The sequence below is a fragment of the Bison bison genome, unplaced genomic scaffold (assembly GCF_000754665.1).
Source record: "Bison bison bison isolate TAMUID 2011002044 unplaced genomic scaffold, Bison_UMD1.0 scf7180017864362, whole genome shotgun sequence".
In the NCBI taxonomy this organism is placed as follows: Eukaryota; Metazoa; Chordata; class Mammalia; order Artiodactyla; family Bovidae; genus Bison; species Bison bison.
Genome location: NW_011494934.1, coordinates 4,930,419 through 4,957,879, shown reverse-complemented (window position 1 = coordinate 4,957,879; position 27,461 = coordinate 4,930,419). Strand labels below are relative to the sequence as shown.

The 27,461-nt window shown below is 40.6% G+C and overlaps 1 protein-coding gene across 3 annotated transcripts in view; it reads right to left on the bottom strand.

The window, feature by feature from the left end:
• The window catches only part of FILIP1 (filamin A interacting protein 1), a 225,408-nt gene that overhangs the window by 72,835 nt on the left and 125,112 nt on the right, over nt 1–27,461 (bottom strand). For all 3 annotated transcript variants that reach the window (XM_010855259.1, XM_010855258.1, XM_010855260.1), the window contains one exon: nt 1,059–1,232. In XM_010855259.1, coding sequence (XP_010853561.1) covers nt 1,059–1,232 — 174 coding nt within the window. The remainder of the gene's footprint in view (nt 1–1,058; nt 1,233–27,461) is intronic.

Here is a 27,461-nt window from a genome sequence, read left to right as displayed (position 1 = left end):
GAATACGTTCTAAAGCAGATCTTTCTGAGATCTGTCAAACTAAGTTGCTGCAAAGGCTTGTCTTAAGTTAAATTACAACAACTTGCTTCATACTTTCATTTCTGTGTTCATTATTAATTTATAATACTAATTTCACATCTATGATTTTTTTTACATGAATTCCAAAGGGTCAGTATGTCTAGATCCATCAACTGGTTCTCTGATTCTTCATCCAAATCCAACTTTGATGTGAGAGTATTTTTAACATGTACTTTTAACATTATGAGTAATTAACAGCAAGAGTTTCTAATACAGTCCTGTATAAAAATGATTAAATATTGTCCTATTAGATTCCCTGCTCTAAACCTTCCATTGGGATTTTGCCTCAACTTTTATGTTTTAGCCACTCACATGAGACCATTTAAATTATGACCAAGTCTTTTATAAGATATAAAAACCAAGTGGCTTTATAACCATAAATATCAATAATAAAAATTAATTTAGTTTTAGGCTACCAGTTTGATAATAATCTGAAAATGCAATGCTAAAACCCATAAGCACCTCAAAATTTTATACGTATCACCTGTAAAAGAATAAAAAACTGAAGAGCAGGTAACTATCATAACCACATGAGAAATATATTTTGGGCTTTAAGTACATTTAAGAAAATACTTCTACAATTCTTATCAGTGAACTGTATCCACAATAATTCATGAATTATTAAATTATACTTTAATTCTAGATTGAAATTAGTCACTGAGTTAGTCACTCAGTCTTGTCCGACTCTTTGTAACCCCATGGACTGTAACCCACTAGATTCCTCTGTCCATGGTATTCTCCAGGCAAGAATACTGGAGTGGGTTGCCGTTCCCTTCTGCAGAGGATCTTCCTCACCCAGGGGTCAAACCCAAGTATCCTGCATTGCAGGCAGATTCTTTACCATCTGAGCCACCAGGGAATAGGGCATCTTAAATAAATGTTTGCCTTTGAAAGGAAATGTTGAAGTGTGTCAAATGGAAGGATGCAGAGACCTCCCTTTGAGGCTCCCTGCTGGGGGACTTGTAGGGGTAAGTTTTTACCTCTGAGATGGGTTTCTCATACACATCTTCTCCTATGGACTTCTCCTGGGCCAGGATGGCGTCTCGGTGCAGGACCCGGAGCACTTTCTCTGGCTCCGCAGACCCGTAATGAGCCTCCAGAACCTCAGGCTTAGTTTTCTCCGTCTTCAGCATGTGGATCACATCTTCCCTGGCCTGTGATGGAAAGCACAGCAAGGTCAAACGGTTGACAACATGTATCCTTTGCCGGGCTCACAAAATCAACACGGAGTTTATTGAATATATCCCGTGTCTCGTCACGGTTATTGGCAAATCCACTGGGTGCTTTTTGTTCTTTTTTTTTTTTTTTACCAAAAGCAGATTGGCAAGCAGATACTCTGCTTCAGGTTGCTAGGAAGCAGGCATGCAGAGAAAAGGGTTTGTGCTAATATTAACTACATAAAAATTGCTGTAAGTAGAAATGATTCGGAGAAGGGGGAGGACTGCTCCTAGGGGTACTTAGCCCATTTCAGTGCTCATGAGGTCAACGACGATGTAAAGTTTTCTATTTATGCCCTCAATGTAGTACTCAAATCTGGCTTAAAATAAAACCCTGCTCTCTCCCCTTCTGGTTTTTACTCCATGTGTAATTAACAAAAACAACCTTTATTAGCGATTTCCTGTTTCCCATCAAGTGATCCATCTTGCACAGTAACACATGGTCGGCAGCTCACATGATGCTGGGTGGGGCTTCTCAATTTAATGTATTCCCACTTGAAGGTGAAAAAAATTTGTTTTTATAATACCAAAAGCATTTTGTATTGGGCTATAGTCGATTAACAATGTTGTCGTTTCAGGTGAACAGCAGAGACTCAGCCATACATAAACATGTATATGAAATTTAACTCCTGTGATATCCAGACTGCCAGTCAGAGGAGTCAGGTTGATGGAATGGGAGTTGTTCTTTTGTTTTTTTAGCAAAATTTTAGTGTCTTGTTCACGCTCTTGAGAAAACCACATGACTATAGGCTTTCAGTCCTATTGACTGTGGTCCGCATCACATAATACAAATACATCTGAATATATTTCCTACTGATGAGGACTGATGAACTTTGTAGCTATGATGGAACTGACATTGACTAAACGTACTCCCATTTGGTCGCATACTTGTTTTTCCGGTAAAGGTGATGGGTACGAAGTACCCTGACTTCATCCCAGCTTGGACCAAAGAACAAACTGGTGGCAACAGAATTTCAGTCTGTGACAGTGGAGGAGATTTTTTCCCCTATGTGATGCTCATAGTGGGTTTTAAATCATAAACCTGGCTCATTATCACAGCATTCTAAAGAAAGGAGCTAACTCTTATCTCTGAGACAGGACCCCTAGTATAAAGTTTGTCTTTCATGAGATTTCTTGCTTGTATTGCTTTTTCGTAGTCTCTGAATTCATCTAATTCCAAATGGCCAAAGATGAATTTATTACAGAAACGTCAATAGACTGGAATTTGCAGATTTTCCCCATATTGTTTCTGTCACATATACATGTGTTCTTTCAAGACAAAAATGGAAAATATTAATTTTGAAGAAACCAGTGGTTTGGGATTAGTGAGAAAGTGTAAGTCAGAAAACAGTTTAATGGAAAGGCAATGTGTTTCCGTGCAGGGCAAAAGGACAAAGCACAGACACAGCGTCAGGCTAGCTATGCAGCGTTTTTTGCAAATTAGAAAGAGGTGCCTGCTTCTTCCAGGAGTCACAGCTCTGAGTCAGGGTGCAGCCTGCCTAGCGTGAAAAGTGGACTCCTACCGAGTCCTTTGCCAGGCACCCCCGTACAAGGCCCAGCTCCACATCTGTGTATGGTGATCTTGTCCTGAAGGAGTCCAAGGTATGTCCATTGTTATCAGACAGTGTAAACAAAGAGCTTTACAACTGTAAATAGGTAGCTATTTTAGTTTAAAAGTTTAAGCTATCTGGTTCAAAAATATGTAAATATTATTGGTATGTTTCTTTTTAACCAAATCTTTCGAATTCTCTTAGAAGAAAACAACTGATATGAAACACCCATTTCTTCTCTCCCTAAAAAATGTGCTTATGCTTGAACTGTATTGATTGTGATATACTACATAAACCACACATTTCATTCTGAGTTCAATTACCCTAGACACCAATTACCAAAGGAAAAGAGGTCATGGTTATGTAACACTGTGCATTATATATTTAGAATCATATTATTCATCAGGAACTAAAAGCTTTTTAATTGCTGTAATAATAATCATGGAAGGAATATACATGTTGCCTATAAATCACTGCTATTTAAAATGGTTTAATATGGTAAATCAGTCATTCATAATTCACTAATTAAACCATGGTATCTGTTTCATCAGTGAAATAATGAAGATGTGATCACAATAAATATTTTTTATTACTTTAAACATGACTCAATAATTGAATCATGATTCAATTAAATAAAACCACTTTACATCTCTGCTTTGAGAGTCTTGTTAATTTTTGTAGAAAGGAATGAAATTCAAAGTGTAAGAAAGTTCCTGTTGTTGAACATGACTGTTTTCACGTGGAAGTTTTACCACAAGCAAGCAGTTAAAGTCTTAGGGTTCTGGGAAGCTGTTAAATAAACCACTGTATTTAAAGATGTAAAACAACCAGAGGGAGAAATACTTTGAAGAGAGTTTAAGAAAGGAGAGAGAAGGAGATCAGAGGGAGAAGAGACAATGAAAATGTTTAGCTGACTTAGCCATGATGATGGGGAATGAATAGAAGATTAGGGTATAGAAACAGGCACAGAGGGATCCCATCCTTTCTTCCATCCTACATAGTAACCCTTCCTGCCAAGGGAGGCCTACAGAGTCCAAGAACGAAGATGGCCATGCTGAATTGAAACCGCACTCCAGGGAACAACAGGTTGTCTCAACTGGCTGCATAAAGAGCTGATCCAAAACATTTGAGGGCAGCAGAGAGCCTCTCTGCAAAGCCCAAGGCCAACAGGTGAATGTGTGATTCATTCACCAAGTGAAAGGTGGGTCTCTGGACTTTGGGGCTTCCCCAGTGGCTTAGCTGTAAAGAATCCACCTGCAAGTCAGGAGCTGCAGGAGGTGTGAGTTCGATCCCTGGGTCGGAAAGATCCCTGGAGGACGGCATGGCAACCCACTCCAGTATTCTTGCCTGGAAAATCCCATGGACAGAGGAGCCTGGTGAGTCCATTGGGTCGCAAAGAACTGGACATGACTGAAGCGGCTTAGCATGCACACACACTGTGGACTTTGCTGTCAAAGTAGGGAGGGAGGCAACAGAATAAGACACAGGAGAGGTGGAGCCCACACAGGTGACATAGTTCAAAAGAGGGCTGAATCCAGTCATCCCTTCAATAAATATTTGTGCACATTCAGTATTGGAGATATAATTGCACTCTGAGGCATTGCACTCTAGAGGGAAACCACAAAAACAATTGAAAGACATTTACATTATAACACGGTAAGCCTTAGGACGGAGGAGATATCAAAGACTAAGAACTTCAGAAGAGTCTTTATGACTTGAATCTGAGCTGAGAGGAGGCTTCCTGGAGAAAGTGACATGAAATCTCACATGAGTACTTCAGCTGGATAAAGACAGGTGGAGCTAGGGTAAGACTGTTCTTGGCCAAGGGAAGCCTGTAGGTAAAGGTCAAACTGAATGGATTTAGATGCCTGCGCTGAGGCCACAGGAGGCTAGAGTGATAAACAAGGGACAAGTCATGAAAAGCCTGTAAACCAGACAGTGAGTGTGCGTTTTATCATGAAATAGCAAGAAACCTTGGACTTTCTTTTTGTTTGTTTGTTTGTTTTGTTTGGGCTGAGCTGGGTCTTCATTGCTGTGCCCAGGCTTTCTCTAGTTGCAGTGAGACTAGTCTAGAGACTAGACTACGGGGGCTACTCTGTGGTTGTGGTATGCGGGCTTCTCACTACGGTGGCTTCTTTTGTTGCGGAACGCAGACTCCAGGTGCATGGGCTTCAGTCGTTGCAGCTTGCAGGCTCAGTAATTGAGGCTCACGTGCTCTAGAGCGTGGGCTCAGTGGTTATGGTGCATGGGCTTTGTTGCTCCTCAGCTTGTGGAATCTTCCCAGAGCAGGGATTGAACCTGTGTCCCCTGCATTGGCAGGCACATTCTTATCCACTGGGCCACCAGGAAAGTCTGAGCCTTGGAATTTGTGAGCCACAGAATTGTGACATGGTCAGATTGGTGTGATAGAAAGCTCATTCCCTGTGTTAAAAACGCACAGATTCTGAATCAGCATGTCTAATGGTGCGATCCAGGAACTGTGATTAATGCAAAGCTGCACTGAGACATCACTGTGTTCGTGTGCTTGATCGTGTTCAACTCTTTGTGACCCCCATGGGCTAGAGCCCACCAGAGTCCTCACTGTGTGCATGAGTGCTAAGTCGCTTAAGTCATGCACAACTCTTTGCGACACTGTGGACAGTAGCCTGCCAGGCTCCTCTGTCCCAGGGATTATCCAGACAAAAATATGGGAGTGGGTTGTCATGCCCTTCTCCAGGGGACCTTCCCAACCCAGGGGATCAAACCTAAGTGTCTTTACATCTCCTGCATTGGCTGACAGCTTCTTTACCACTAGCCCCATCTGGAAAGACCAGGCTCCTCACTACTTTAGGTCAATTCAACACCAAAAGCACTTAAATTATCTGCTATGTTAGCTCAAGCCCCCCAGCAGGACCATCTGATTCCCAAGGATGTGCTTGCCCCAGAGGTTTCTCCTGTTCTCATTGGGTCTTCAATCTCACTGATCTTCACCAAGGAATTGTGGTCACTTGAGACCACCAATATAAACCAGGAGGGTTGCAGGGAACTGGTGAAAGTATTTGCTACCTTTGTGCAAATGAAGGTGACCAACTCTCTCATTTTGGGACTAAGAAGAACAAAATCCCACAAAACTGGACTTTGGCAAATCAGGACAGTCCCAGGCAAACTGGGATGAGTTGGTTATGCAAGGGCAAACAGGGAGTGGACAGGAGACTGGATATTCCAAAATGTTCCTACATCTTGCAGGGCAGCCATGATGGACTTACTCTACTCAAGAACTGAATTTCACTGACAGTGTTTCCAGAACTTAGCTTTCTTCAAAGGCACAGTTCCAATGTTGATGACTGTGCCTGGTGACAACTTTAACTATGTTTTAAACTTGTGGGATTTTTTAATCTTTGGGAAAATCCATAATGAGTGAGAGACAATATTTAGTGTTTATGCCCATGTGACAAAGCCATTCCACACTTCTAAATGGGTACGTGTCTAACTCTGGGAGGATGGGGAATCAAGATGAGCCACTGAACTTCAAATTCAACACGGTGCCTCTTCTTGAAGCTCTCAGATTAGTTAAAGACTTGGGGTGGGTGGTAAGTAGTTTAAAATTTTCAGAACGTTGATACAATATTAATATTGACTTGAATGTTTAGGGCAAAACAGAAGACTTAGAAAACATTTGCTTGAGGTGAACAGCTTGGGACAGCTTCTTAGATGGTGCCACCATGATCCCCAGCATGATGGTCCACTTACTTAAGTTGAGAGGGAACACAGCCAGGTAGGAAGTTTGAGATGCCTGCTCCTAACTGCTGACATTGCACACCTCAAACAAGCCATGCCCTGCTAAGAGCGGTTGACCTTGAATGGGGGATATATTTTGAAGACAGAATAAATTTATTTCTATGCTTCTCTGGAAGAAACAGAATGTCACCGTTTTTAAAAACTATCACTTTTTCATATATTTAATTTGCTACCTAAATATGAATATGAATATCACTGCATTGAGCTAAGGGACCCTAGGAAAGATGGTCCTGGAAGACTAACATATACCCATTCTGTAAATACTTTCCCATTCTGGAAACTCAACTCAATGTTCTGTATCTATTTAAATAAGGTAATTTATTAGTTTACTTGGCCTCCTTGTCTCTTAGGCTGTGAGCTGCTTTGAGGTCAGGGACTATGTCTACAATGTCCACTAAAAGAGTGCCTGCCTGCATGATAGCAACTCAGTAAATATTTGTTAAAAGAAAGAAAATTAAAATTAATTGATGTAAAGTCAGAGAGGCATAAACTGACACTGAAAAGCTCAGAACAACCTTAACTAGCCTTGTTTAAAAGATCTAAACAATTACATTTTTCAACTTCTGCTCTTCCATCTGACATTCTTGTCTACAGTTTAGGAGTCACTTTCTTCTTCTGAAGTTTATTCCAAAAAGAAAATATGTAAACTGAATAAGGAAAAACAGTGCATTCCATCAGAATGTTACTACAGGAAACAAACTATCTTTAAATCTCATACAAATTGAATTATACTGTTCTTTCTAGTTAGGTAAAATGGAATATTATAAACGTATTAGAAGAATAAAAGCTATGTAATTTATGGTAGTATTAGCTATCACTATAGAAATTAGTGGGGGTTTTTTTCCTTTTTTTCTCCCCATTTTTTCCCATTTTTTTTCCCTCCTCAATGTTAGAAAGCAAAGGTAACATAATTTGTGCCACAGCAACATACAAGGAGAAGATTCAGACATGGTTAAAGGGCCATTAGGACTAAAAATGTGTGTGTAAGTTTTTCTCTAGAAATTTCTCTCTATAACTCTATGGTTAATAGTAGCCTAAAAGTCTCTATACAGCTTGTTCATTAAAGATCACTTTTTTGTAGCACTTCAGCTGAACTATCCAAAAAAAAAAAAAGCTTTTATTAAAATATCACTCAAGACAGAGGGGCCATATGTATACCTATGGCTGATCCATGTTGATGTATGACAGAAACCAACACAATATTGTGATTATTCTTCAGTTAAAAATACATACATTAAGAAAAAAGAAATATCACAAGCAGAACTTCCCTGGTGATCCAGTGGTTAAGAATCCGTTAGACAATTTAGGAGACATGGGTTCAAACCCTGGTCCAGTAAGATTCCACATGCCCCGGGGCAGTGAAGCCTGTGTGCCGTAACTACTGAGCAGGCTCTGGAGCCCGAGTTCCACAGTAAGAGAAGCCACGCAATGAGAAGCCTGCACACCACATCAGGGTAGCCCCTGCTCACCACAGCTAGAAAAAGCCCACACACAGCAACAAAAGCCTAGTGTGGCCAAAACTAAATATTAAAATTATGTTTTAAAATCACAAGCAGATGCTATTTTCATATTAAAACTTGCTTACCATGATAGCTTGAATTTATTAAAGGAAAATTCCTCAAAATCCCAATGATTTTTTTGTTTGTTTGTTTTGCAGTAATAGAAGAATCCATTCTAAAGTGCATATGGAATTTCAAGAGACAACAAATGTCCAAAAGGGACAGCCAAAGAGCCAGTCTCGAAAAAGAACAAAATTCAGGTCTCATACTTTATAATTTCGAAACTTGCTACAAAACTACAGCAATCAAAACATTATGATACTGGCATAAATACAGACATTTAGACCGGTAGAACAGAATAGAGATCCCAGAAATAAAACCTCGTATACATAGTCACGTGATTTTCAGTAAGAATGTCAAGGTTGTTCAATGGAAAAAGGATAGTCTTTTCAACAAATGACGCTGGGAAAACTGGATACCCAGAATGAAGATGGACCCTTACCTTATACAAAAATTAACTCAAAACAAATAAAAAACCTGAATGGAGAGCTAAAACTCCTAGAAGAAAACATAGGGGAAAAACTTCATGATATTGGATTTGGCAATGATTTCTTGGATATGACACCAAAAGCACAAGCAATAAAAGAAAAAATAGATAAATGGAACTATATCAAAATTTAAAACTTCTGTGTATCAAAGAACAGAATTGACAGAAAAGCAACCCACAGAATGGGAGAAATTATTTGCATATCATGTTTGATAAAGGATTAACATCCAGAATATATATAGAATTGCTATAACTCAACAACAAAATCTGACTTTACAATGGGCAAAGGACCTAAACAGACATTAATTTTTAAAATTTTATTGAAGTATAGTTGAGGTACAATATAAGTCAAAGGTATAAAATATAGTGATTCATAATTTTTTAAGGTTATACTCCATTTATAGTTATATAGAATATTGGCTGTATTCCCTATGTTGTACAGTATATCCTTGCAGTTTATGCCTAATAGTTTGCCCCTTTTAATCCCACGCCCTTATACTACCCTTCCCTCCCCCCACTGGTAACCACTAGTTTGTTCTGGATAGATGTGAATCTGCCGCTTTTTTGTTGTTGTTATATTCACTAGTTTGTTGTATTTTTTTGATTCCCCATATAAGTGATATCATACAATATTTTTGTCTTTCTCTGCCTGACTTTCACTAGCATAATGCCCTTCAGGTCCATCCATGGCATTACAAATGGCAACATTTAGGGGTTTTTATTGCTCTGTGTGTGTATGTATGTATATAGGCTCAGTTGTGTCCAACTCTTTGCAACCCTATGGACTATGTAGCCAGTCAGGTTCCTCTGTCCATGGAATTTTCCAGGCAAGAATAGTGAGTGGATTGTTATTTCCTACTCCAGGAGATCTTCCCAATCCTGGAGTTGAACCCAAGTCTCTTTATATCTCCTGCATTGGCAGGCAGATTCTTTACCACTGTGCCACCTGGGAAGCCCCTTGCTACATCTTTTTTTATCCATTCATCAACCTAAGTGTTGATGGACATTTAGGTTGCTTCCATATCTTGGAAATTATAAATAACGCTGCTGTGAATGTTGAGGTGCATGTATCTTTTTGAATTAGCATTTTTTTTTTCCGATACACACATGGGGTTGCCAAGGAGTCAGACATTATTTAGCAACTAGTTAACAACAACAAAAACCTAAATAGGTATTTCTAAGGTATACAAATGGCCAGCAAGAACATGAAAGGACACTCAATAGTGCTTATCATTATAGAAGTCAAACCACAGTGAGATACCACTTCACACCCATTTGGATGGCTATCATCAAAAACAGTAACAAGTATCAACAAGGGTATAGAGAAATTGGAGTCCTTGTACACTGTAAAATGATTTAGGTACAATGGAAAACAGTATGGCAGTTTTTCAAAAAATTACAAATAAATTATTGTATTATCCAGTAATTCCACTTCTGGGCATATACCCCAAAGAATTGAAAGCAGGAACACTTACATTTATAGTAGCATTATTCACAATAGCCAAAAGGTGGAAACAACCCAAGTATTCATTGACAGATGAATGGATAAACAATGTGGTCAGTCAGTCAGCCAGTTCAGTTGCTCAGTCATGTCCAACTCTTTGCAACCCCATGGACTGCAGCACGCCAGGCGTCCCTGTCCATCACCAATTCCCAGAGTTTACTCAAACTCATGTCCATTGAGTTGGTGATGCCATCCAACCATCTCGTCTTCTGTTGTCCCCTTCTCCTGCCCTCAATCTTTCCCAGCATCAGGGTCTTTTCCAATGAGTCAGTTTTTCTCATCAGGTGGCCAAAGTATTGGAGTTTCAGCTTCTGCATCAGTCCTTCCAATGAATATTCAGGATTGAGTTCCTTTAGGATGGACTAGTTGGATCTCCTTGCTGTCCAAGGGACTCTCAAAAATCCTCTCCAACACCACAATTCAAAAGCATCAATTCTTTGGCACTCAGCTTTCTTTATAGTCCACTCTCACATCCATTGGCAAAGTAATGTCTGCTTTTTAATATGCTGTCTAGGTTGGTCATAACAATGTGATATATACATACAAAGGCTTTCCTGGTGGCTCAAATGGTAAAGAATCTGCCTGCAAGGCAAGAGACCCAGGTTCAATCAAGAAGATCCCCTGGAGAAGGGCATGGCAACTCACTCCAGTATTCTTGTCTAGAGAATTCCATGGACAGAGGAACCTGGTGGGCTACAGCCCAGAGGGTCACAAAGAGTCAGACGTGATTGAGTGACGAACACACGTATACATATAATGCAATGTTACTCATCCTTTTTAAAAAAAAGAAATTCGGTCACGTGCTCCAACATGGATGAACCTTGAAGACACTATGCCAAATGAAATAAGCTAGTCACAAAAGGACAAATACTATATGATTCCATTTACATGAGGTACTTAGAAAAGTCAAATTCATAGAGACAGAAAGTGGACTGGTGGTTGGCAGGGGCAGGGGGGAAGGAGGATGGACAGTGATTGCTCAGTGGGAACAGAGTTCTGGGTTTGGAAGATGAGAAGCTTTCTGCAGATGGATGGATGGTGGTGATAATACACTAGGTGAATACATTTAATGCTGATGAATGGTACACTTAAAAATGGTTACAATGGTAAATTTTATATTATGTATATTTTGCCCCAGTTTAAAAAAAATTAGAAGTACCACTTTGTTATCCCCCAAAAAATGCAAATAAGAAAATACAAATCACCCTCAATCCTTTATCTAGAGAATACCACTTTTTTGAATAAAAAGGTAAAATTCCATGTAACAAATTGTAAAAGTACAGTCATATTTTCCTTGTGGTTACTTAGCTGAACATCACAGTCATCCATGGATTTAAACATTTTCACGACTTGTGTGGTTTTTTTTTTTCTTTTTTACCACATTGGGATATTAATAGCAAGACAGCTGCTATGTCCCAGATTAGAAATTAGATAAGGCCACAGGTTGCCCCCCTGCGGTGCTGTGATTCTGTAGTGTATAATTTCTTAAATTCTGAAAGACTGCAGGCTCTTAGTACTGTGCTAATGAAGACCCTGGGCAGAGACCTTAAATGGTCCACCCCCATACGCAATCAGGTCCGGCAGACAGGGTCCAGCTTTCTGTGAGCGGGTTGAGAAGCTGAATTCCATAAAACGTGGGCGAAGTGATTGCTAAGGCACAACTACATGGTTTCTCACTGTGGTTATTTATCCAGCTCCGTAAATTTAACCCTCTCAACAGAAGCCAGCCAGAGGAGACGCAGGACTAACAGAGCATCTGTGCAGACGTGACACCACGCGTCTCTCTACAGAGCCCTCTGGTCCAACGCTATTTATTTATGTAAATTTTGTTCACCTCCCCACTTCATCCTATGATTGTCTCCTCCACAGATGGTCCCTTCAAGAATTTTCTCAAGCTTGAGTGAAATCCCTCTATGTAATCTTGTCTGGAGGATTGACTGACAGGGCTATTTGCATGAGGGACTGAGGCTCTTCCTGGGAAAGAGCTCGTCCCCGGCGGGGGGAGGAAGGGCGCCATTTTGGCCGAAGGACAATAGGGCAGGGTCAGAGGGCAAGGGTCAGTCTGAGTGCAGCCCAGCGCCTGTCACTCCAACGCGCCCCCCAGCTCAGCCCCCTCGACCCACGCCTGGGTCCGAGGGTGAAGGATTGCCCTTAAAGAACCCAGTAAGAACTAGAGGAATTGGTAAATTAGAATGCAGCAGTAAGCAGGAAAGGCGGGAAGGGGCAGCCCCTCTCTGTGTGTGGGGCATCCTGCTCTCAGGATGGAGGCATAGGTTGAACCCCCTTCAAGAAGACATCAACTGACAGACACGGAGGAGAGAGCCCTGGATCGCAGACAGCCGTGCGAGCTGTACCTTCAGAACAGCAGGCCTCACTGCAGTAGGCTGGAGGGGGAAAGAGCAGGGGCAAAGGTCAAATGGTAGCCCAGAGCAGGGTGCGCAACACGTGTTGGGCCACCCTCTGAAGACTCCCTGCGTGCTGGGGAGAAACCTAAGGGGCCTGGTATCCCCACAGAGCAGGTGGGGGCGGGGGCAGGAGAGGGAAAGGATAGTTTCTTTGATCTTATTTTTATCCTCCCACTGGTGAGGACTGGGAAACACAAGTAATACTCTTTAAAAGAGAAAATATTGCCTGTCAAAAAGATAAGGACATATCGCCTAGATAAAATTTATAGGGGTGGTTTGTTTGAATCGTATAACACGAAATTCCTTTGGATTTGTTGTGCTTTTTGATGTATTCATTTCAGCCTCTGACCTAAGTGAATTCTATATTGATGGCATTTGACCAAATTAGAAAAACTAGAGTTTCATTTTTTGAACAAAAACACAAGAAAATCTCAGCCATTATGAACCTACAGGGCATGAAGTAACTAAAAAATACTTACTTTAAAAAACAGAGATTTTTCCATTGTAGGGGTTTGGGAGTAGGATGAACTCCCATAGTGAATTCATTTAGAATTCAAATGAATTCTGAAGGCCCTCTTCTCTTAAAGAGAATATAATATGCATAAGATAATGTCTTTTTGAGAACTTGGAATGGTCATTCTAAGTATCAGCTCTTCAGATATACTGAAGATGTTTATTGTTACATGCTTTCTTAACCCACTTGCTTTTTTGTCTTCTTCTTTAAACAAGTTGCTGATGGTAACTTACAGCTAATGTTTTCTCCTACTCAGAGAAGCAGTGCGGTGAAAACAGTATGCAGTTGGGTCTTTTGAGTTGGGCTTCTCTTGTGGCTCAGCTGGTAAAGAACCTGCCTGCAATGTGGGAGACCTAGGTTTAATCCCTGGGTTGGGAAGATCCCCTGGAGAAGGGAAATGCTATCCACTCCAGTATTCTGTCCTAGAGAATTCCTTGGACTGTATAGTGCATGGGGTTGCAAAGAGTCGGACACGACTGAGAGACTTTCACTTTCACCTTTGAGTTAGAAACATACATCAGCACTGCTGCTAGTGTGACCTTGAATGAGTGAGTTAGCTTCTCTGAACTCAGTTTCTTCATCTGTAAAATGGGCACAGCAGTAGTTCCTTTACAGATTTTACTTGCGCTGATGTATAAAAGGATCTGGCAAATGTTAGCTACCCTGCCTTTTGTGACCCAGTCACACTGTGGCTCTGCTAATGTGACCTTCAGTCGGTTAGCTCGAACTTCATCTTCCCCATCTGTAAGAGATTGAAATATATGTGACGTGATTAATATAGTGCCTGGAGTACTGTGGCTGCCCAATAAAAGGCAACTTCCTCTTTTTTCTTTTCTCATAAGACTAAATTGACTGATGTGGAACAGCTAGATCTACTGAGCAACACAGCCAAAAGCCTTTCCACAGGGCCTTCCCTGATGGTCCAGCGGTTAAGAATCCACCTTACAGTGCAGAGGATGCAGGTTCAAACCCTACTCAGGGAACTAAGACCCCCCACCTGCCTCAGGGCAAGTAAGCCCACAAGGCACAGCTAGAGAAGCCCCTGGGAGAAAGCCCGTGTGCCACAATGAAGACCCAGCACAGCAAAAAAAAAAAAAAAAGCCATTCCACAAACAGCACCAGTTAGTCAAAGCCTAAGGCAGTTCTCCTCGTCCCTGTGGCTGTCCGTTTCCTGTGACTCCCCAAACCACTCGTAACAATCCTGTGATTCCCGGGCCTCCGGCTTCCCAGACAATGGCAGCCCCCGCGCCTCCGGACCTCCCGCACAATTTGTTGGTGATTTGAAGGAGCAGCTTCCTGTCTAATTCAAGAATCTGGACTCCACGGTTTATGCTAGAGTCTGCAGTTTCTTCATCACCCGAGTCAAAAGTTTATACTGCAGCAGACATGACTTGACAGTTTTTCCTAAACTTTTCTGGGTATTCTATTTAAAACCTGGCATCAATAAGAAACAATGTCAAACAGCGCATCTTGTGCTAGGACTCGGGCTGGACGCCGGCATTGCCTCTAACTGAAGGTGCAGCCCAAGTCAGGCCCTCTGATTTAGGAAAAGAAAAAGAAGTGAAGAATTAGAAATGTTCATTTCTTATATTGCATCTTTGGTGTTTAATAAAATTCCTGTGAGTTCCTAGTTGGAAAGTCCTTTTTTTTTTTTTAAAGAAAGGAGATCCCTGAAAAAGTCACAGTATCTGTTTGTGATTGGCTAACAGCTTTTATGGACACCATTTGGCTCTCTGCTGCCACATCTCAGGTTGAAATGCCAAATCTACCTTTTCAAAGAGAGAATGTAGTTAATCACATCTGCTTATACAATTCCCATGCTTTTTCACTCTCGGGCCACATTCAAAATTTTTATTAAGAAAACCTCACGTGTGCTGTTATCTAAGTGCTAGTGCTCTGCGATTTGAGAACAGGTGTAAAATGTGCAGACCTGCCCTTCCCGTCGCCTGATACTTCTCTAATCCTATACTCATCACTTTGTAACCACCATGGCTTGTTCTCTCCCTCTGGGAAAGACTGGGAGGTCAGAAGCCTCTTGTTCTCTTGTGAACCCAGCTGCTAGCACAGGGATCAACTCATTAACTTTGTGAAATGTGTAAGTAAAATGTTTGTATGTGTGTTTTGTGCATGTATCCTCTTTATTTAACACCAATGTCCCGTGTTTCCACTCTTCTAAACATGTATATTTTCTCTTTTGAGGACAGAAGAGTTTCTTTAAAATCTACCTTTTACCTTTCACTTGGGCTTCCCTGGTGACTTTAGTAGGTAAAGAATCCACCTGCAATGTGGGAGACTCCAGTTTGATCCCTGGGTCAGGAAGATCCCCTGGAGGAGGGCATGGCAAACCACTCCAGTATTCTTGCCCAGAGAATCCCATGGACAGAGGAGCCTGGCGGGCTGCAGTTCATGGGGTCGCAAAGAGTTGGGAATGACTGAGCAACTAAGCACAGCACACAGAAAGCTTAGGCCCCAAAGGTGTTAGCTTATTACTTCTGCACATGTTCATGAAATCTCCATCAAATCTTCCCATGATTCAGGTTCCCTGTTGTATACAAGGAACAAATACAGATGAACAGCTGTTGATTTTCATTATCTGCAACAGTTGTTTTCGGTAAAGTTACCACAGATAGTGAGTTGGGGCACACAGAACCATTGCTCCTGGGAAAAATGTAGTTAGGTTCCCACAAGTCTCTCATCACAATAATTTCATCATCCATCAGTATATAACCTTGTTTTATGTGTTTCTTTGTTTAAAGACAGATAAGTGAATGATAGAATGAACACACATTTCCCCCTGACTTTGCAGGGGAAAAGCTTTTTCTCTGAAATGACAAAGAAAAAGATTAGAGATTCCACTTGTTAAAAAAAAAAATCATAGCTAATTAAGTGCCTACAAAACATGTTTGTAACAACTATGATGAACTTCTCTAGTAGCTTAGGGGTAAATAATCTGCCTGTTTTGTAGGAGACATAGGGGACTCAGGTTCGACCCCTGGGTCAGGAATATCCTCTTGAAAAGGAAATGGCTATCCACTCCAGTATTGTTGCCTGGAAAATCCCATGGACAGAGGAGCCAATTCACTATAGTTCATCAGTGCAGTTCAGTTGCTCAGTCGTGTTCAACTCTTTGTGACCCCATGGACTCCAGCACGCCAGGCTTCCCTGTCCATGACCAACTCCCAGAGTTTACTCAAACTCTTCTCCACTGAGTCAGTGATGCCATCCAATCATCTGATCCTCTGTCATCCCCTTCTCCTGATTTCAATCTTTCCCTGCATCAGGGTCTTTTCAGTTCTTCGAATCAGATGGCCAAAGTATTGGAGTTTCAGCTTCAGCATCAGTCCTTCCTTCAGGACTGGTTTCCTTTAGGATTGACCCGTTTGATTTTCTTGCTGTCCAAGGGACTCTCAAAAGTCTTCTCCAACACCACAGTTCAAAAGCATCAATTCTTCAGTGTTCAGCTTTCTTTATAGTCCAACTCTCACATCCATATATGTCTACTGGGAAAACCATGGCTTTGACTAGATGGACCTCTGTTGGCAAAGTAATGTCTCTGCTTTTTAATATGCTATCTAGGTTGGTCATAACTTTTCTTCCAAGGAGCAAGCGTCTTTTTATTTCATGGCTATAGTCACCATCTGCAGTGATTTTGGAGCCCCCCCAAAATAAAGTCTGTTACTGTTTCCACTGTTTCCCCATCTATTTACCATGAAGGGATGGAACCAGATGCCATGATCTTAGTTTTTTGAATGTTGAGTTTTTTTTTTTTTTTTTACAGGGTTATCGTTACCATCTTTCTAAATTCCATATATATGCGTTAGTATACTGTATTGGTGTTTTTCCAATGTATGTATTGGTGTTTTTCCACTGTATTGGTGTTTTTCCAATGAATGTTGAGTTTTAAGCCAACTTTTTCACTTTCTTTCAGTTTCAAGAAGAGGCTCTTTAGTTCTTTGCTTTCTGCCATAAGGGAGGTGCATATCTGAGGTTATTGATATTTCTCCTGGCGATCTTGATTCCAGCTTGTTCTTCTTCCAGCCCAGCATTTCACATGATGTACTCTGCATATAAGTTAAATCAGCAGGGTGGCAATATACAGCCTTGATGTACTCCTTTCCCGATTTGGAACCAGTCTGTTGTTCCATGTCCAGTTCTAATTGTTGCTTCCTGACCTACATGTAGATTTCCCAGGAGGCAGGTTAAGTGGTCTGATATTCCCATCTGTTGAAGGATTTCCACAGTTTGTTGTGATCCACACAGTCAAAGGCTTTGGCATAGTCAGTAAAGTAGTAGATGTTTTTCTTGAACTCTCTTGCTTTTTTGATGATCCAACAGATGTTAGCAATTTGATCTCTGGTTCCTCTGCCTTTTCTAAATCCAGCTTGAATATCTGGAAGTTTATGGTTCATGTACTGTTGAAGCCTGGCTTGGAGAATTTTCAGTGTTACTTTGCTAGCATGTGAGATGAATGCAATTGTGCGGTAGTTTGAGCATTCTTTGGCATTGCCTTTCTTTGGAATTGGAATAAAAACTGACCTTTCCAGTCCTGTGGCCACTGCTGAGTTTTCCATATTTGATATTTGCATATTGAGTGCAGCACTTTCACAGCATCATCTTTTAGGATTTGAAATAGCTCAACTGGAATTCCATCACCTCCACTAGCTCTGTTCCTAGTTACACTTCCTAAGGCCCACTTGACTTCACATTCCAGGATGTCTGGCTCTCGGTGAGGGATCACAGCATTGTGGTTATCTGGGTCATGAAGATCTTTTTTCATAGTTCTTCTGTGTATTCTTGCCACCTCTTCTTAATATCTTCTGCTTCTGTTAGGTCCATACCATTTCTATCCTTTATTGTGCCTATCTTTGCATGAAATGTTCCCTTGGTATCTCTAATTTTCTTGAAGAGATCTCTAATCTTTCCCATTCTATTGTTTTCCTCTATTTTTTGCACTGATCACTGAGGAAGGCTTTCTTATCCCTCCTTGCCATTCTTTGGAACTCTGCATTCAAATGGGTATATCTTTCCTTTTCTCCTTTGCCTTTAGCTTTTCTTCTTTTCTTAGCTATTTGTAAGGCCTCCTCAGACAATCATTTGGCCTTTTGCATTTTTTTCCCCCTTGGGGGTGGTCTTGATCACTGCCTACTGTACAGTGTCACAAACATCTGTCCATAGTTCTTCAGGCACTTTGTCTATCAGATCTAGTCCCTTAAATCTATTTCTCACTTCCACTGTATAACTGTAAGGGATTTGATTTAGGTCATACCTGAATGGTCTAGTCGTTTTCCCTACTTTCTTCAATTTAAGCCTGAATTTGGCAATAAGGAGTTCATATTCTGAGCCACAGTCAGCTCCCAGTCTTGTTTTTGCTAACTGTATAGAGCTTCTCCATCTTTGGCTGCAGAGAATATAATCAATCTGGTTTCAGTATTAACCATCTGGTGACGTTCATGTGTGGAATCTTCTCTCGTGTTTTTGGAAGAGGGTTTTTGCTATGACCCAGTGCATTCTCTTGGCCAAACTCTATTAGCCTTTGCCCTGCTTCATTCTGTATTCCAAGGCCAAACTTGCCTGTTACTCCAGGTATCTCTTGACTTCCTACTTTTGCACTGAAGTGAAGTGAAGTGAAGTCGCTCAGTCATGTCCGACTCTTTGCGACCCCATGGACTGCAGCCTACTGGGCTCCTCTGTCCATGAGATTTTCCCGGCAAGAATACTGGAGTGGGTTGCCATTTCCTTCTCCAGGGGAACTTCCCGACCCAGGGATCGAACCCGAGTCTCCTGCATTGTAGGCAGACGCTTTACCCTCTGAGCCACACTAGAAGGTCTTGTAGGTCTTCATAGAGCCATTCAACTTCAGCTTCTTCAGCATCACTGGTTGGGGCATAGACTTGGATTACTCTGATACTGAATGGTTTGCCTTGGAAATGAACAGAGATCATTCGATCGTTTTTGAGGCTGCATCCAAGTAATGCATTTCAGACTCTTTTGTTGACTATGATAGCTAAGCCATTTCTTCTAAGGGATTCCTGCCCACAGTAGTAGATATAATGGTCATCTGAGTTAAATTCACCCATTCCCGTCCATTTTAGTTTACTGATTCCTAAAATGTCAATGTCACTCTTGCCATCTCCAGAATATATCACACGCATATAATTTAAATAAGCAGGGTGACAGTATACAGCTTTGATGTACTCGTTTCCCAATTTGGAACCAGTCAGTCCTGTCATTTATGAGATTTCACCCAAGTACTGCATTTCGGACTCTTTTGTTGACGATGAGGGTTACTCCATTTCTTCTAAGGATTCTTGCCCACAGTAGTAGATATAATGGTCATCTGAATTAAATTCACCCATTCTCATCTGTTAATGTACAATGGTCTTTTTGAGGTGCACAAACCGTTATAAAATATAAAAATTCTTTACCCTTCTCTAAGAACTAATTTTTATGGGCTTCCCTGCTGGCTCAGTGGTAAAGAATCTGCCTGCTAATGGGACTTCCCTGCTGGCTCAGATGGTAAAGCATCTGTCTAGGATGCAGGAGACCTGGATTCGATCCCTGGGTTGGGAAGATCCCCTGGAGAAGGAAATGGCAATCCACTCCAGTACTATTGCCTGGAATATCCCTGGACAGAGGAGCCTGGTAGTCTACAGTCCATGGGGTGGCAAAGAGTCGGACACGACTGAGCGACAGGGCTAATGCAGGAAACTTGAGTTCAGTCCCTGGGTCAGGAAGATTCCCCTGGAGGAGGAAACGGCAACCACTCCAGTGTTCTTGCCTAGAAAATCCCATGGACAGAGGAGCCTGGTGGGCTACAGTCCACGGGGATCACAAAAGAGTCAGACATGATTTAGTGACTAAACAAACAACAAAGAACTAATTTTCACCCTATTGAGACCAACAGTGCTCTCACTGAGGACACATTTTTCTAAATGATCCATATTGAACTAGTTTTACATTGATAATTAGATACAATGTTTTGTAAAAGAAAGCTCTGGAATGGGTAGTATGAACTCAGAAGAATAAATCTCTAATAGTATAATTTCTCATACTCTGGTACCTAAAATTTTGAAGCAATTATCTTTTTATCATGTCTAAAATTGCTTATGTAAGTAAACATCTATTCCCACAAACATGTCTGTCTCTATATATGTAATATGAAATTACTATGTATTTTTCAGAGAAGATAGAATTGAATTTAATAACAACCAATTCTTAAATTATACCCAAGTGTGAACAAAATTATTTTCATGGACATTATTCATTTCTCTTAGCCCCATTCTATAGATGAAGAAAATAAGGCTCAATGGATTAAATAGCTTGCCCAAGGTTACATGATTTGTAAGAAACAGAGTTATCTGATTTCAAAATATTTATTCCTTCCATTACAAGTTGCTCTGGGAGTCAGTACCAGTTTTGTGTGAGAATATGTTATAAACACAAAGCAAGGGAAGACCCTGGAATGAAACTCTCTGGGCACTGTCGCCTGTACTAACATTCATCCACAATTGGTACCACCACCATCTGGTCCCGTTTCCCCACACCACATAACTTGATTGGCTTTCCATGATCCTGCCAATATTTTTTTAGCACTGTCATTTTTTTCGTAATTTCCCTAAAAATGTCACACTTCTCTCTTCAGGCCAGGGTACATGAGGTCAGTGAACCCAGTCCTGCAGATTTCCTTCTCTGACTCTCCAAGACCCCTTGCCAAGCCACCACTGCTGGGAGACAGCCTAGAGTTTGACTTCTTGCAGTGTCCTTTGAAGTAGACAAAATATGCGCTCATGGACATCTGTCTGTTATTTCCTGCACTCGCAGCTTTGTTCTTCTTTATTGCCAGAGAATTCTATGGATGATGTCACTGTTCTCTGAAGAGAACAGGCCATCAGAGCTTTTCACTGACATAATTAATTATCTGTAGCTTGATTCTGAGCCAGAACATTCTCAAGGCACAGCCCCCAAAGAATTAACTCTACTGTGCTTGCTATTCTTAAACTTTTAAAGAGACAGGGTACCATATCTTTTTTTTCTCAGCCCCTGATAATGGTATTTTTGTTCAGTGATATCAAGTAACAGAAAGTGAACTGGGGCAGGATTCTATGATTTCACAAGGAAGACCTCCGGTTCAATAGGCAGCAAACTCGAAAGGTCGCTACAGATCAAGTATACAAAGCAAAGCTTTTAGGCTTAGTCTTAAGGGCTACAGGACTGCATCACAATTACTGAATAGACTCTTTGGGGGATCCTGTGAATCTGCAGCTAGAAAAATGAGATTGCGAGCAAAAGGAACCATGTCAAATTATTCACAAGGTGAAAAGTTTCATTTTATCAGGCACAAAGCCCTGAAACATCAGCATATTTAAATTTTACAAGATATAGGAAGTTACCAGAATGATCATATATTTTGAGTTTTCACCTATGTCTTGGTATCAATCTAAGGCAAACTAGCCAGTTCATCAGAAAATGTCACTCACTACTCTGCTGGATTTCAAGATTATGTAAATGAGCTATTGTCTCTTTAAAATTGGGGCTCCATGGGGAAGGATCAACACAGCACATATCTGTGCTCTAAATGTATCCAGGTCCTGAGTTCTGGTTCCTCTTCATGGGGTGAGTGATAACATAAGATTCAGAAAGTCTCAACTTTCTCAACTTGGGTAGAAAGAGCAGTATCCTTTCTGACTCAAAAAATTTTCTAAGATTGAAGATTTGAATATGTATGTAACAGTTGCCTCCCCCAAAGGAATTATTATTTATGCCTCTTGCTGCCTTTATTCGGCAAAAACTAGTTTAAATTGTGCTCTCTCTGAATTATTTTAGTTTGGTAAATTATCTGTTTAGATCTACTGTCAACATTTTAAAAATTATAATATAAATGTTGATGATTTTGTAAAGATAACATTACAGAATCAAGAGTAAAGGAAAAGTGAAGGTGTATGCCACTTTCTCACAAATTCCACTCCCCAGGGCTAATTCTATGAATAATTTGAAGTGGGTCTTTTCAGGATTGTTTTTCTCTATAAATATGGAAATGTAGATGTCAGCACAGATGTACTCTCTCTATCTATCACTCTCTCTCTAGGATTATCGAGAATTTACTATATGCCAGAAAATGTGCAAAGTGTTTTGGAAACATTATCTTGTTTAAACTTCAAAATAACTTTAACAAATAGGTATATTGTTATCACCATTTTGTAGATGAGGGATATGAATTGGTACTAAGCTTGGTAATTTGCCCAAAGTGGGTTGTGTCAGGATAAAAATCTAGGCAGCCTAACTCCAGAGCTGGCAATTATAACTTTATGAATTCTCCCTATGTACCTATTAATACAGAGCCTCTCATATATGTACCATTTTATTTTTTCAAATAGAATGGAAAGCTCAAGAACAATAAAATTCTTTTGATGCTAATTTTCATTTCACTGAAACTAACAGTTATGTCTTGCTTATTTGTTTTTCAATAAATTGATTGTCTCTTCTACTTATACATGTCCAGCTCTCAACCGAGTCTTTTTCAGTTTTATTAATTTTTCCTGCCTGAATCTATAACCCAAAGTTTAAATTAAATAACAGTTATGCCCCGCCCCTCCAATTCTGAAGGAGAGACCAGATAATTGTGTTGGATTAGAATTCCACTGTGTTGAATTTGTTTGAAATAAAGATCTCTACTCTGATTATGCCTGTAGTAATTAAATAAAATCTTTACCAAACATCTCTCTGATTTGTTACCTTCTCTGGATGACAACTGCAGGGCCTGGTTACTGCTTCTTTCCCACCGACATGGGCACAGAGCACAGATGAAGCAGGTAATTGTCTTTCTTCCCTCTCTCCTTCCTCCCTTCCTTATTTCTTTCTATTTACTCATTTATTAATTTAGCAGCTATGTGTAAAGTTGTTTTGTTTTAATATTAATTTATTTATTTGGCTGCACCGGTCTTAGTTACAGCATGAAGAATCTTTTATTTGCAGCACATGGGATCTAGTTCCCTGACTGGTAATCGAACCCAGGCCCCCTGCATGGGGAGCTCAAAATCTTAGCCACTGGACCACCAGGGAAGTCTTGTTATTTTGTTAGTTGTTATGATGAATCGCACATGAGTAGGACATAATCCTATTCTTGCATGAAACTTTATAATCCAGAAGGAATGTGAGTTGGGAAGGTAACTGAGAGCTAATTACTCATCAAGCTACCTTTTGAGAAGAAGGGGGGAAGGAAAGTGCTACAGCATAGGGAAGTTAGGAGAAATGAATTTTAATTTCAGGTTTTTGACCAACCTAAATGGCTTCAAGCCATAGCAGAACACTTAATTAATAGGATCACAGGAATTTAGAGTAGCAAAGACCTCAAACCCTTTAATTTATAGCTAACGAAACAGAGGTTCAGAGAAGCCAGTGGTCTGCCCAAGGGATACAACTGATTGGTTGTTGATTATATATTGGCTGCCAGGTCTCTTGATTCTCAGACCAGAGAGCTCTCCATTATACTAAATCACTAATAAATATGTGGCAACAGTCTCAAGTAGGAATTAACCCATATGCTAATTAATTAGTTTTTAAAGTGTGACCTGATCAGTTTTTTGGCCAAATCAATTTTTTAAATAAACATGTAATGCTGTTGGGCACACTTGAAGGAATCTCGGCATGCTCTAAAATCAATGCCCTAAAAAAATACTTGATATTTCCCTGAAATTTGTTTATATATTCAAATATCTGTTCATGTATTCAAATATTCAAAAATTATTTGTCCACTAGCAATAGGAATATTGATATTGAGCTCAAAATATTGGATTCAACATTTTACCTTAATTATCAGATCAGAGAGTGCATATATAAAGTATTATTTATAGCATGCTTCTTCCCGAATGTGCAGTTTCTACATCAACAATTTTTTTTTTATAGTCCTCTTGAGAGATGTTGGAAAAACTTGATTTTGTTATGTTATCAACAACTACTGCCAATAACCAATCATCAATCAAAGTGGGAAGCACTCTGGTTAAGCATGTTATATATCATTGTTTCATTGCTTGCAGTCCCTTAAGATTTTTTTTTTTTCATGAGTGCCTATCCTTGAACTTGATCTGACAGCATGACATTGATTCTGTTGTTTAAAAATCTCTGCCTTATTAACTTGTATAATGTTTCCATTATATCAGCTTTTTCATAATAAATGACCAAAAACCACTGGCCAAGATTCATATTAATTGCTGGGAACTTCCAGGGAAAAATCTTTGATTATGTAAGAGTAAATAAAATGGCTTATGGTCCCCCTCATCTACTTCAGACCCCTGCTGCTTATCTGTAGTTATCAAATGGCCAAACACTGTTGTTTCAGACAACTGATATGCGTTGACCTCCACTGAGTTTCTGTGGTTAGGAATCTTATCTGAGCTGTCATTATCAGGCTTCATCATCCAAAAGCCAGTGGTCAGATGAAAGCATGGTGAAGATGACTAAACAGAAGAGGCAGGTGGATGACATCAGACAAGCAGTGTTGCCAGATTGCTCAATGCTGAACTCATCATTTCATGTTCTACAGTGGTTAGTCTTAAATAATATGACGGGAATATCCCCAGATTTCCAACTTCAAGGCTAAAAGCATGTGGTCTGAACGGCCTCTTTCTATAGCCACTCTTCACACATGCTTAATCCCAAGAGCTAATTTAGCAAAACACCATGGAGCTGCAGCAATATGGGCTCACTCTTTCCAGCTGAAGCCCTAGCGGTCATCTCACAGATGGGGTCATTTGCACGGGGATCAGTTGAAAGGCCTCCATCCCAAGATGACTTAACCACAGCAAAACCATTTGAAGAATGTCTTCCTGACATGTCTGGTGTGGCTCCTAAGGACTCACTAAAGTCATAAATAAAACAATTGTGACCTTCTGATATTGCAGCTGCTAAAGTGGAGGCACTTGGTACTTAAGGTACCACAAGTAAAACCCAGAGAAAACTCATCTCCTTTACCTCTCAGACTCAAGACTGCACTTGGCATCTTTGATAATGCTGTATCTCACCAAATCCCCATCTCCTGAGACTCTTTCACTATGCTCTTTGAAATGCACATTCAACCACAAGCCACTTCTCGGTTCACAAACTCTTCTGAAAATGTTCCCATCACCTCCTTGCTCTAAAAGCAGTGATTCTCAAATTTGACAGCACACTGGAATCATGTGAAGCCTTTTAAAAAGTACCGATTCCTGTCTTCCACTTCCAGTGGTTATTTATTTGGTGTGGGTGTGGCCTGACCATTTGCAGCCAAGTTTGCGAATTACTTCCCTAAGAGAACCTGACTCTTCCCTGAAGACCCCACTTCTCTAAGGGCCCTCAGAAGAAGTGGGTAAGTTTCTCTCCCACTCTCCTTAGATTTCTCCTTGTTCCACATCACCACTTCCAAATCATTCTCTCTCCCTTTTCCTTAAAATGTCCTAGCTCTGAATCTCATGACAGTATCAGTTTGTATCTTTCTGTTTGCAGTGACACCATTCACAACCCCAGAGCATTCACTCCCGTTCCTTCCTTGAAGATGTGACCTGGTTTGCTGTTATGCGCTCTAACACTGACTCTGTCAAGTTTCTTGCTGATTTCGGTATTCCCTTAGATGATTATTCTCATACCCTGACCTCCGAACTCCCCAAACTTCTCTCTTCTAATAATTCTGTCCTCCATACTACTTTAACCCTCACTTCCCTGGTCATCTGTAGTCCTTGTCATTATTACCAAAAATTGCAACCAACTAGATCCACTGATATTTATCATATAGTCACTGCCCTTCATACACCCTCCCTACATGTGCCCTTTTCCTTCTTATCCAGCTTCAAACTCAGTCGCATAGCATCCTCAATTTCATGCCCCTTCTCTCACTTACTTGTATTCTCTTGGTCAGATCATGGCCTTGGTTAAATCTAATTCTGGGTTAGGTTCCATCTCTGAGGTACTTGTAGGCAGAAAAAACACATCATGCCAACCAATCTCATTAAAAAAATTTTTTTTATTGATTTGGCTGTGCCAGGTGTTAGTTGTATGCTGCGGCAGCATGCGGGATCTTTAGTTGTGGCATGCCAACTCTTAGTTGTGGCACGTGAGACCCAGTTCCCTGACCAGAGATCAAACTCGGTGCCCTGCATTGGGAGCATGGAGTCTTTTTTTTTTTTTTTTTTTACAATTATAATAATGTGATTTTATTATTTATTAGGAGAACAGGTACCCAGACGATGAAAAGGGATGGACAGGTGAGAAACCCTCAGCTGTGCTCTTTGACATTTTCAGTTATGTCTAAACCATATCTGCATTTAAAAAGACCTATAGATTGGACAGTGCTGGAGACAAAATGTTTGTACTTTGTCTGACTTGGAAAGAAATATCTACTTTGTTACCTTAAAGTTCAATCCATGTCATCCCTATAACCTATCTTGCCCAAAATCACAGTGACTTATTTCAGGCACTATTGAACAAATACTTGAAAAGAAAAGAATATACTCAGCTGATGCTGAAATCTGAAATCACACAATCTTCTCTCCTACTTATTATGGGGCAGAAGCTGAAGTCCTATCTTGAGGGGAAAAGAAGGGTCAAATGATTCTTCAACATCCCTTCCAGCTCTAAGATTCCATAACTGTATGGTTCATGATTTGCTGAAGGAAACTAGCTTAGAAGATTGGGTTGTAGTAAGCTGTGAAACTCTCATAAACCCAGTCATAATTACTGAGCTACTAAATCTATACATTTAGTATCCTAGAACATGCTTACTCCTTGGAAGAAAAGTTATGACCAACCTAGATAGCATAGTGAAAAGCAGAGACATTACTTTGCCAACAAAGGTCCATCTAGTCAAGGCCATGGTCTTTCCAGCGGTCATGTATGGACTTGAGAGTTGGACTGTGAAGAAAGCTGAGCACCGAAGAACTGATGCTTTTGAACTGTGGTGTTGGAGAGGACTCTTGAGAGTCCCTTGGACTGCAAGAAGATCCAACCAGTCCATTCCGAAGGACATCAGCCCTGGGATTTCTTTGGAAGGAATGATGCTAAAGCTGAAACTACAGTACTTTGGCCACCTCATGCAAAGAGTTGACTCATTGGAAAAGACTCTGATGCTGGGAGGGATTGGGGGCAAGAGGAGAAGGGGACAACAGAGGATGAGATGGCTGGATGGCATCACTGACTCGATGGACGTGAGTCCGAGCGAACTCCGGAAGTTGGTGATGGACAGGGAGGCCCGGCGTGCTGCAATTCATGGGGTCGCAAAGAGTCGGACACGACCGAGCGACTGAACTGAAATGATTAGTTCTGGAGGTCTGGCTGCAGGTCCTAGAGGATGGACAGCACTGGCCTGGTCAGGTTCTGGAGAGGAGAGCTGTCTCTTTCCGCCTC